Source organism: Populus euphratica, unplaced genomic scaffold (assembly GCF_000495115.2).
Source record: "Populus euphratica unplaced genomic scaffold, PopEup_1.0 scaffold22.1, whole genome shotgun sequence".
Taxonomy (NCBI): Eukaryota; Viridiplantae; Streptophyta; class Magnoliopsida; order Malpighiales; family Salicaceae; genus Populus; species Populus euphratica.
In genome coordinates this window covers 2,078,237-2,090,784 of record NW_011499863.1, presented here as the reverse complement: position 1 = coordinate 2,090,784, position 12,548 = coordinate 2,078,237, and the positions used below count along the sequence as shown (strand labels likewise).

Genomic DNA, 12,548 nt, shown 5'->3' with positions numbered 1-12,548 from the left:
TTATTTTTATATGGAATTATTATAATCTTATAATTCAGATCATGAATTTAATATATTAATTTGAGTTGATCCAAATTAATTTAATTTATTATTATCTTAATATTTTTTTTAAAAATATTATATTGAAGAAACAAAATTAATTAAATCATGTTTTCAAATATCATTCAAGTTATTTTTAAATTTGTAAAGTTAATAGAATCAATATCCACAAGGTTTAATTTTTTTCATTAAAAAGAAGTATTAGTAATATTCTAATATTTTTTATATTAAAAAAAAATGATACAGCTCGTAAAGCAACGCGGGTCAATTATCTAGTTCATGTTTATTAATAACAATTATATTACAAGTTCTCTCTTTGACTACTTATAAGCAAGTCCTTGAGCAAACACAGATTTTACAAAGTATTCTAAAGACTACAGATAAACCATAAGCATTTTCGATGTCAGTCTACATGACCGCAATTGTGAAGAAACGGGCACCTCTACTCCCTTTTGAACGGCAGCTTTTGTTCCCCCTTTTGATTGCCTCAGGCACCTAAATAGTGCATAACGGATATCGTTAATATAATAGTCTTGGTCTGAATATAGATTAGCATAACGTATCAACTGTACCTTCTGGTAAGACAACGATTTCGTGGTGTTTATGCCCTTTACCGCCTAGGAAAATGTCCCTGATTCGATGCAATTCAGCCACAACAGTGCTAATGGCCATCCTCTCTTTTGGGAGGTCTGCAGAACAAGCCACTCCTACGTTGATTATTGAAGTCAAACATTGAAGATTCTTGTGAGCTCTAGCATCTTGCTTCCTACGAGAGGCATCAGAACTTGTTTCCCCGACTTCTCTCAGAAGTATGGGATCCACAACGTCAACTACACGGTCAGGCAATGACATTTCAGCGTAAGTGTGAAGGTTCAGCTCGTCGTTAAACATGCCGTGTGTTGGTCTCTTTCCCGTGAACATCTCCAATAATAGGATTCCATAGCTGTACACATCCCCGTAAGTTGACACCCTGCGCTCCATACCATACCATACCCTGCAATCACATTCATGGTTGCAAATATCAGTGGTTGTTTATGAAATTTGGCAGGAATAAATGTAATCATGTGCCAAATATCTATATGTGACCTTAAGAATGGAACCAAAAACGAAGAATTACAATCAACCAAATAATGGGAGATTATTCTAATTTTACCTGGCGCTGCATAGCCAACGGTTCCTTTTATACCAACAGATCTACTCTGATTTGAAGATGATTGATGGGAGGCTTCTGGACTGAACCTTGCTAGTCCAAAATCACCAACATGAGAGATCATATCACCATCAAGAAGAACATTGCTAGGCTTCAGATCACAATGGACAACAGGCACTTGACAACCATGATGCAAATAGTCGAACGCAGCAGCCACATCAATTGAAATACTTAACCTCTGAATAAGGTTCAAATTTCTTGCCTCGCATGCCTCGTTTGATACATGAACTGGATGCAACCACTCTTCTAGACTCCCATTGACCATAAACTCATAAACAAGAGCCTTAAAATCATTACCTTCAAAATCAACACCAGCACATACGCCGAGGACTTTGACGAGGTTCCGGTGCTTGACGTTTATCGAGGCTGCACATTCTGTCATAAAGCTTTTGGAAGCTCCTTTACATGGCAAGTTGAATACTTTGACCGAAACAACTGCTCCATCTGATGCAAGAATTCCTCTGTACACAGACCCAAAACTGCCTGCACCAATTATATTGGATGAGGAGAACCTATCAGTTGCTTGAAAGAGTTCTCCATATGTGATTCTCCGCAATGAGATATCCCAAGAAGCTTCAGAAGCAGACTTATCTACTGTTTTCCGAAAGCAGCAGACATGTAGACAAGCGATCACACAAAATACTCCTAGACAACCACACGGAATTGCAATTAACAACATCAGCTTGGTAGAAGTTTTCGGCTTTTTTGACTCCTCCAACATGCATCTGGATAAATTGAACAGAGATATTCCTCCACAAAGCTTATTGTTTCCCAAAACTGAGACTGCACTTGCATTCCCAAAAACTCCTTGTGTAGGCATCTCGCCTTCAAGGTGATTAAATGACAGATCCAAGTGTTGCAAGAACCTGAAGTCTGCCAAAAACCTCGGAATCTGGCCTGTCAAGTTGTTGTAAGAGATATTAAGATATTTAAGTGCTCTCAAAGAGCTCATGGACTTTGGAATAGAACCTTTGAATAAGTTCCCCTCCAAAAGCAAATTTTCCAACACAACGCAGCTTCCAAGACTTCCTGGAATCTCACCTGATAAACTATTATGTGAAACATCAAGATATCCTAGGTTTACCAACATACCAACTTCGGAGGGAAGGGGGCCTATCAACTGATTTTGAGATAGGTCTAAACTCACTGACAAGGAAGGTATACCAATTACTTCCGGTGGTATGGGGCCGCTAAAATTGTTTTGAGAGAGATCCAATGACAACAAATCCTGGCAATTTCCTAGACTTGACGGGATGCTTCCTTGCAAATTATTTTTGTCCAAATAAAGCAAGACCAACGCGGTACTATTGCCAAGGGAAGATGGTATATTCCCAGCAATTTTATTTTCGCTAAGAGCCAGAGCAACTAAATTTTGTAACTTACCAATAGAGGTTGGTATGATGCCAGTCAGTTTGTTCGACTCAAAACCGAAACTCTGCAGGCTTATTAGATTTCCGATCTCATTCGGAATGCTTCCGCTTATTTGGTTGTTTCCGAATGTCATGAATCTAAGCTTTGATGAAAAGTTGCTAACTATTTCTGGCAGCGCGCCTCCTAAATAGTTATAATTCAAACCGATCATTTCCAAACTGGTGTTGTTTGCCAGGGGATAGAGAAAGTTTAGATCGTTATTCTCACCATTTCCGAGATCATTGAAATCAAGTGCCAGCAACCGTAGATTATGAAGCCCTGCTAAAGGAGGCACTTGCCCAGTAAAGCTGTTGAGTCCAAGATCAAGAAGAGAAAGATTAGAAACATTGGAGATTGTTACTGGAATCAGTCCACTGAATTGGCAGGTGTGAATTCTAAAGATTTCAAGGTTTGGAAGAGTTAGGCCTCAGTCACGAGGAAGACTCCCATGAAGTTGGTTTGCTGGCACAGAGAAATGAGTAAGGGATGAAAGATTGTATATGGAGGCAGGGATTGTACCGCTCAGGTTATTTGTGCCAAAAGAGAAGTGCTTCAATCTTTTCAATTTCCCGATACTCTTTGGAATGTCTCCTTGCAAATTATTCAGTCCTCCATGAATTTCCTCGATGTGTGAAAGATTTCCATAAGCAGGTGGAATCTCACCAAAGAGATTGTTCCTTGGGAAATGAAATGCCTTCAGCTTTGATAATGATCCAAATTCTGCAGGAAGTTTGCCAGTAAGATTGTTGCCTTCTAATTCAAGGCTCAAGAGATTTGAGCAACGCGAAATATTGGCAGGGATTTCACCACTGAACGAATTGTTTGTGAGGACCAAATCCTGTAGCCGAAACAAACTACCCAGTTCCTGAGGGATATTCTGGCCGAAACTGTTGTTTTCCAAGTTCAATGTCCTGAGGAAACTCATGTTGCCGACGTGAGGAGATAAGCTGCCCGAGAGCTTGCAAGACTGTAGGTCAAGCTGGACAACTCTCCGATGCTGAATCAAGTGTGTGGATTCATTCCATGAGCTCAGTTTACCTAAGGGGTCATCAGTAATCTGATGCTTAAAGGCTAGGAGGGAGAATAAATCTGTCTCGTTTCCTTGAGCTAAGGAGAAAGAAAAGGAGAGTTGAATTATTAGAAAGAAGAGTGGCCAGACTGTGAATGAACTCATGCCTGTAACCTCCATATTTTATGTCGCCCTAGAGCTCAGCTGTAGAAGATATGGTTAACTAACTTTGCTGTGCCGTTGGTAAATAAATAGAGGAAACGATGGATAGAAGGCTTGGACGCACTCGCAAGTTCATACATTAGTTCTCTTAAATATTTTCTTTAATGATGATGATTAGAACAAACAAATCAAGCATATAAAATACTATTCAGATTGCGTGCGCGTGGAAAAATTTAACCAGTAAGGATGCATGTCGTTTTCTTCATTCAAAAGGGCAAGTACAAAATGTCAAAAAATTCAGGATTAAGAGTTTGAAAAATTTCAGCCCGTAATGCTTCAAGTCGTACTCATTTTGATTGGCACCAGGGTGTAATATATAGTTTCCGTGAATTGATGCTGGCCATGACGTTTTTTTCCAGGTGCAAAGACTTCAAGATGACGGGTAATATTTTCTTCCTTGCAGTCAAACATCGAAAACAACTTGAAGTTTCTGAGGGTCAAATTTTATGATTGAATCAAAGAAAATCCTCTGTCCGGCCAGCAAGAAGATGGTTCTGGACAAGGAGAAGCGTGAAAAAAGAGCAAGTCAAAAATCTAGAGAGAGAAAGAGGGGACAAGATACTCCTGCACTCTAAAACCAAAGGACAATGACCTGACTAATTTCTCCCTTCTATTCTACAGTAAACTACATTGTCTTTTGTTTCCCAAGATAAATTTATAACATTGCTTGCAGTTGAAGCTGACAGCGAGATATTGCTTGGCCATTTGCCCAAAGGATCGCGTTTACTGAACAAATGTTGGCAACTGCTTAGACAATGGGTTTTTTTATCCAAACTCTATTTTTTCTCTGCGTTTCTGAAATGAAATAATATATTTTTCAACAGTTTCTTGGTAGGTCCAAAACTACTCAAGCTTAGTGAGGAAACCAATAGGCAAAGCATGGTATTTTGATTACGTAGTGCATAATCCATAACCCGTGTACACTCATGGGTATCCTTTTTAACTAGCAAAATAACAAGTAGCTAGCTAGACTTTAACTAGATTTGACAGACCAAGTTTAATCTTTATTCTTCTTCTTTCGTCACTTTGGTTCGGCTTGCACGGGTATATTTAGGCAACCTTGGTTACCACTGCAGAGACCATCTTGTCCATGCCACACATACCATGTCCCCTGCAAAGCCGGTAATATCCCTTCTCTCCCCAATGCTTTCCCCATGAGTTCTTGATGATCCAATACGGCTTGTAGCCAAATCTAAGAATGGAGTAGCCTCTTGCACCATACCCGACAAGCAGAACACCATGGTTGAGCCATTTCTTGCCGCAAATAAGTGGGCACGAGACTCCCCCGATATAAGTTTGCATGAATATTGCATTCAATCCAACTGCATTTTCCCAGATAAAATGTTTATCAGTATAGGCTATCGCTGACTACGACATACAAATGACAAATACGATGTAATGTCGCAATCGATGATATAATGTAATGGAAGACGAAACCATATGTATCCATATATGCTGCTCTTCATGATAGAAGGCAACTCACTTGCAAGAGGTCCATGGTGAACTAAATTTGCCGCAATTTGGTTCTCGTCAACAGAGATATTGGTGAAATTAGCAACTTTTACAGCTATCTTCTCAGGATCAAACTTGCATTCGCCACTTTTACCTGTATAAGGGTATGAACTCTCCTCTTGTAACCCCCCTGCTTCAATCAAATACCTGTAGGCATTGGTCATGAGTCCTCCACCGCAACCATCGTCGCATGAAGCCTTGTCTGTCTTATCACACTGCGCAAAAATCCAAGGAAATGACCAAACATATATAATAGAGCTTTCAGGCCTTGATCTATATGATAAAACCTCTTCAAATTGAGGTGATGTATGGAAACCAAAATTATTGGTGCTGGCTGTGATGGTATCTAGGTGATCAGAATAAGAGATTGAAAGGGCGAATCGGAAACTAACCACCCTGTCACAATCAACAAGCTGTTGTTCACTGAGATTGAGAAGCTTCCCTGTTGCAATAAAATTTGCTCCTTCAACGGATCCAGTGGTACTAAAAGCCCAGCATGATCCACAAGAACCCTGCATTAGACCCACAAGCACATAAACAAATGTAGAAACTATGAATTTGCACATCTCCCTAGCCCTTTCCAGCGCTGCTAAATAAAATTTAGAAAATTAGCCCTCCAATCTAGTAGAAACTGTACCTGCATCTTGACATCAGTGACAGCCCCTTTCTCTCTCCAGTCAAAACTATCAGGCAAACCACTTGCATCCATGAAAGAAACAGAACCTTTCTCCACTGGTACAGTACCTCCACCCAAAACACCAGCATACATTCTCTCGAATTCCTCCTCGGTCAAGTCCATAAACGGAGTGACCCCATGAATTGCAGTGGGGTCCAGTGCCTGATGCTCAACAGCTCTGATCAAGTTCTCGCCGAAGATCCCAAAGCGGTGCACGTACTCTTCTCTAGTTGCATATTCTTTGTTGTGCTCTTTTATAAACATCTTGAACTTCTCTTCAGTTCCCAGAAGGTTAAGACCATTTTTCATGAACTTCCTGTTGTTAAGGGTAGGATTGTCTGTGACTTGGAGGATTGTTGGGTCCTGTGGGTTGTCATAGAGATCAGTTACTGAAACTGTTACTGGTGAAAAGGTTAGGAGTAGTGTGAGGATCGCAGTGCATGTTAGAGCTGGGGTTTTATGGATCATATCTTCTTGTTGATTTCTTGATTTTCTTGCTCTTGGAGGGCTCTGGTGTAATGCAAGGAAATTTGACGTTTCTTTTTCAGTTTCTTGATGTGGCTATTCTAATTACTGTCTTATCCTTGTTAATCATGTGATATAAATGAGCAGCAAATAATAATAATATAAAAAGTACAATAAGATCTAAAAATAAAAATAAATCAAATAATTCAGTAAGTAATCTATTCAGGTGCGTTGTTATTATTTACAATTTAAGATTAATTATATCACGTTTATATCGATTTTTTAATCAATAAATTTATTTCCATCATATTTTTATAATTTGATTTATATAAAATAATTATTAGATAATATATTTATGAGTTTTTTTTACTGGGTTTTTCACAATTAGTTCTTTACAACTTAAGATTAACTATGTTAGATTATACCAATACCTGAATCAACAAAAACCCGTTTTTGCTTTAGTGACTCTATCCATGTGATGGTAATTTCTAAATAAGGTGGTGAATTTATTCTGGCTTGATGGAAATTATGGGAAAGGAGCAAGGGTGTTTGAGGAATTTAGTGAAAACGTTGTTGCATGCAAAGGTTATAGTTGCGATGGAAGACACGTAATGGGGTGCGTGTACTGTTTAGGATGGCATCAGCTTTGCTACGTCAATGGCTTGAATGGCCGCTGAACCTTGGAGGTGCCGAGTGAGAGCTTATCTCGAAGAAGTGCACCAACTTTTAAGGATCGCTGTTAAATTTGGTTTTATAAGTTGTTTCTCGGAATTCCATCTGAATTCAGTTTTAAATTGATTGAAAAAGAAATCGATTTAATGATAATCAGATTATCTAGTGCAATGTCAAGAAATTCAGAAAAACAAAATAATATTTTTTAATAAAAATATCATCCATGTTAATTTAATAACCTATGAGTTAATTCAGACCTTATTACAATATAGTTGAAAAAAAAATCCCATATGTATTAAGGTATTATATTATATTTGGGAATACGATTGAAACTATATTTTTAAAATATTTTTAAGAAATTATTTAAATTTATTTTTTTTATATTTAGATTTTTTTAATATGATGTTATCAAAAATAATTTTTAAAAAATAAAAAATATATTATTTTAATATATTCTTAAATAAATTAAATATTAATATGTTTTGAAACTAATAGTCTATCCATGGTATTATGCGCTGCAGGCAAATTCAGCCTTCTGGCTTGATCCATCAATAAAGAAGGGCCTTATTTAGTTCTTCTCTTCATCTCTGTAGACTCGGCTTTGTGAAAATCAGGAGGAGCTGGAGGTATATGCATTTTTTTATTTTCCCCACAGCTGGAGGTATTTGCAGCCAAATCTTGCGTCCAATTATCCTTCTGACCCAGTAAAAAGCAAACTGTGCACGCTGGAAGTAATGGATTTATGAGAATTTTTTTTCTTAAAGTTGATTAAGGAGTTAAATAAGACGTCTTGTTATTTGACTGTATAAATATTGCGTTTTCTATGAGGTCACAGATTAGCAGCTTGTTGGTGTGAGATGCCGATGTTGACTGGTAGCTAGAGCGTAAAGAAATTAGACAGGAGAGAGCTGGGCTATGAGAGTTTTAAAGCCCAGTACGAGGACTGGATCGGTCACCTCACTAATCCTTCATGTTAGCTGGTTTCCTTGGCGGTGTTGCGGCTCTAGCAAATTCAGCCTGCTGGCTGGACCCATTAATAGCTTTTCTTTTTCGTGCTGTCTAAGGCAGCCAGGATGTCAAGCTGTTCACTTCAGCAGTAGCAACTAGGAATTTCTCTGTGGACGTTAGCATCAATCTGTTGACTAATTAAGGAGATGCTTTTATCAGCAACTTGTTGGGGTGGGAATCATTCTTGCCTCTCCCGCAAGAAACCTGCACTGGTCAAGGAGTGCCAGCCCGTTCCGTGTGAGAAAAATAATATTGCCGACGTTGACTGGTAGAGTGTGATTTCTATTCTTGATGAGGAAGCCATGATCCAAGATCCAACGGTCCAACTCATAGGTTCTGCTTATATTATAAGATACCAGGCAACCAACCCCCCCCCCCCCCCCCGCCCCCCCCTCTGTCTGTTAAGCTAATACATAAAAATAGGTTGTCTGATTGTCCCCCATTGTAGGCAGCACCTTCTGGACTTGTTTGACTACATACCTTTTTTTTTTTCATGAACGAATGTTTGATTATAAATCCATGCTTGGTCATTATTTTATTGTACTAAAAACAGAAATACACGAGGTGCGTGGTTACTGTTCATACGAACAGTAAACCTAGCACCTCACTTTAGCGGTTGTGTGGCTCGAATTGTTAGTAGATTTATCATCATTAATATGTTAATTTAAAGGGATATTGCTGCACACCACGTCAGGAACGAGGCTTAAAGACAAAAGCGTACATGGAAATTTGGTGATAGCAAGATTCCCTCGCAGATGCCGGTTGATTTGGTTTCTGAAAGTTGGATCATGTGGTTTAATTTTTCCAGATTTTTTTTCTTGCCATGAAACTATGATCACTAACAATTTTATTTCGCTAGCTCATGGTATTTCTTTCATTTATTAGCTTGCGACGAAAATGGCATGGACGTAGCTGTTATATATAGTCTGATCTACAGATGGTTCCAGTGATATACTTGTATAGAACCTTGTGTGCGCTTCTTTTTTTTTCGAACCATCTTAAAATTTGACCAGTCAAGATCAATGATTTGGTTAGTGACTTGTTGATTTGATAAAATTTTGGATAATATTTAACTAGGTTAATTTTAATTTTTTATCAAAAAATAATATAATTTTATTTTTTAAAAAAAATTATTGATACTATGTTATTTTTTACTAAGCCAACTTGAAACCTTAATCCAATCAAATCTTGCAAGCACGGGTATATGTAATCATGCATGCAAGAGCATGGTCCTTGGAATATGCTTGTGTGTGCAGGCATGCGGACTTCTTTCCTTTTTTTCATTTTCTTCTCCTTTGCTTTTGAAATACTTATTAAAATATTGCTATGATTATAATAAAATATGAAAAATATATCACACAACTATTGAAATTACTTTTAATTTGGACCCCGAAGAACCAATTAAAAGATAGTCAACAGCTTGAAAATGTCATTGTAGCTAACAATTTCGTTGAGTGCTTCGGACTTGTTCCGCCGTGGTCGATTATAAAATTACAACATGGCAAATCAGTCAAAATGACTTGTCAAGCTGTGGAATTGCGTAATTATTTATGTGGTCGGTTTGAATTAAATCATAGGTTATAAAATAAAAAATAGAATTTAAAATCTGATAAAGGGCATCTTTCTTCCCATCTAGTTTTGTATTTCCCTGCCTATCCAGCAATTTAAATATCATTAACTAAATAGTTATTCCATTAATTGCAATTCAATGCACAAGTCATTCATGTATATTTTTTTAAAATACTCAGGCTCAACCTCCTGAAAAAAACAGGGTAACATTGCATCAGTTAGTAGTAGCCGAAGGACCAGATGGAACCCTACTCGACAGGTTGACCGTGGGGGTCATACTTTATTTTGCCCCAAAATCATACAAAGGAGTGACATGTCGCTATCTGATTGGTAAATCAATTACCTAGCAAAACGGGGGCAGTTAATAGGATATTTTAATCGAGCACGTGCGTGGACAATACAGAAGTATCCACGTGGCAGAAACCTTGCTGCGTAAGAAAACGGATGGCTGGTAGGTGACCAAATACCCACCAAATATATCGTGATACGATTCGTTTCTCGATTGTAAATATCGTATTCCAGGTTTCGCGGGAACGAGAATGTAATGAAGTTTTGGAATCTGACTGGAATATTCACATTGGTTTTCAAGGAGATAGAGCCAAGAACCGGCCGCGCCTTGCCTTACATGAGCCAGTCGGCTCCAGCATAGAAACTCGAGTCAAAATACAAAGCTTTGCCAGTTTATAAGCTTCGTCTGATACTGGTGGTTCTGTTCGGATAGTGAGTGAGTAGTTGGAAGCATGACAACCATTGTTTTTATTGGGTGTATTTTATTTTTAAAAAATATTAAATTAATTTTTTAAAATTTTTTTATGGTTTTTATTCGGTGATATTAAAAATAAAAAATCTAAAAATAATATTAATACACCAAGTAGAAAATATTTTTAAAAACACTGTATACCACACCATCAAATATAAACTTGTGGATATTGCTATTTCTCTTTTTAATTTATTTTTTATTGTTAATATAATTTGATAAAGATATAACTTTTTTACAAATATACTGGTTTTGATACAAATGAGATATTTAAAATTTGTTACGATTAAACTTAGTTTATTTATTTAAAATTCAACCATCATAATATTTATTTTAGTTGCATGTAATTTAATCAAGAATAAGCATTAAAACTAGAAAAAGGAAATCGCTACTGGTTGTTCAACCACTTCTTCCTTGCTAACCCCACACACACATATAGATAAATGGCTTGTGTCACGACACGGCCAGGTTAATTTTACGTAAGCATGGCAAATCATGTTCATACGATATTAATATTTTAAAATAAATTTTTTTGATAATTTACAGACGTCTTAGAATATTAACGTGGAAAGCAAAAAAACAAAATATATAATTTAATATTAACATTAATTTATATATATTTCAGGATTATTTTAAGATGCTGGTTTTTTTAAAAAAATAAAAAATATTATTTTAATATATTTATAAATAAAAAATATTTTTTTAAAAAATCACTATAACATTCTTAAACATCCGATTATGTGTCAGAGATTTATTATGTTTGCAATATAAGAGTTAGACCCGCCACTAACATGTGGGTGTCCGATAAATTCAAGACCGTTGGTAATTAGTTAGTTGCTTTGACAAGTATTGCCTAAAAAATGGGAATTTAAAGTTTGCTTTGACAAGTATTGCCTAAAAAATGGAAATTTAAAGTACAGGGAAATATATATATATATATATCCTAAAATAAAATGTGAATTTAGTATATCGACAATTTAGTTAATTGAGCAATTAAAAAACTATTATCACAGCACTGAAATTACAAGGAAATAATAAGAGCGCGCCTGCTCAAGAATGAGATGATTGCTTACTTCACCCGTGCGTGTAAAATCATTATATTATTCGCGCTGATCACCATTATAGAAATTGTAAAAACAATCAACGCCACAGCCCCAGCATTAAATTCAATCAATGCTATTATGCTAGCATGAGTTTATATCAAGTAAACAATAAATTAAATTCAATCTCTCTGGATGATCCTGTAAAGATCTTGCACTGCCTTTTTAATCTAGCACAACAAACACGTTGATCCGTGGATACTAATAGGAAAGAAAGATTCAATCACCTCAAAACACGCAGATTTGGCAAAGAAATTAGGGCCATGCAGTTCCTTTAAAATCAATTAAATACTGTTGACTGGATTTCAAAAAGATTTTGAAATAGTTTGAATAAAAAAAAATTAAAGGTCAGAGGATATATTTTCACCGAATATCATGAAATCCCAACTGGATCCAAAAAAAAATATCTCCGCCTGAATCGGCACGTTTATTGGACATTAATACATTGCTTAAAGTTAAATACCCTCCTTTTAACTTTGTATTTTTTTAATTTATTTTAAGATCGTAAAAAGGGATTTTCATGGTTTTAAAACGACATTGTCTTGTGAAATATTTCGATGGCACCCTGAATTGGATAATATTTGTTAGAACATGTGTTGAATTCTCATTTTTCTAATAAATTTGTTGGTAAAAAATTAAAAAAAAGGTGCAAATTTAAACCAGATATAAAAGGACAGTGCTTTTCTATATAAAAAAATAAAATAAGAAAGGGACTAAATCGTTTTTTAGATATAGAAAGGAATCTTCTAAGCAATGTAATTTAAATTTCCATTTTTCAGGCAATGCTAATCAAAGCAACTCGCTAATTACCATTGGTATCGAAATTCTCGGACACCCGCACGTCACTGGCGGGTTTGACTCTTCTGTTGCAAACATAATAAATCTCTAACTTATGATGG

The 12,548-nt window shown here is 36.4% G+C and overlaps 1 protein-coding gene and 1 pseudogene across 1 annotated transcript; both read right to left on the bottom strand.

The window, feature by feature from the left end:
- Positions 1-338: 338 nt before the first annotated feature.
- Positions 339-3,869, bottom strand: LOC105125554 (probable LRR receptor-like serine/threonine-protein kinase At3g47570; annotated as a pseudogene).
- Positions 3,870-4,747: 878 nt separating this feature from the next.
- On the bottom strand, positions 4,748-6,605 carry LOC105125550 (cysteine proteinase 15A). The gene is made up of 4 exons (XM_011026064.1): positions 6,040-6,605; positions 5,795-5,914; positions 5,374-5,617; positions 4,748-5,212 (listed from the first exon to the last, which is right to left on the bottom strand). Exons 1-4 carry the CDS (start codon positions 6,544-6,546, stop codon positions 4,941-4,943), a joined length of 1,143 nt encoding a protein of 380 aa, XP_011024366.1. The 5' UTR covers positions 6,547-6,605; the 3' UTR covers positions 4,748-4,940.
- Positions 6,606-12,548: the final 5,943 nt, after the last annotated feature.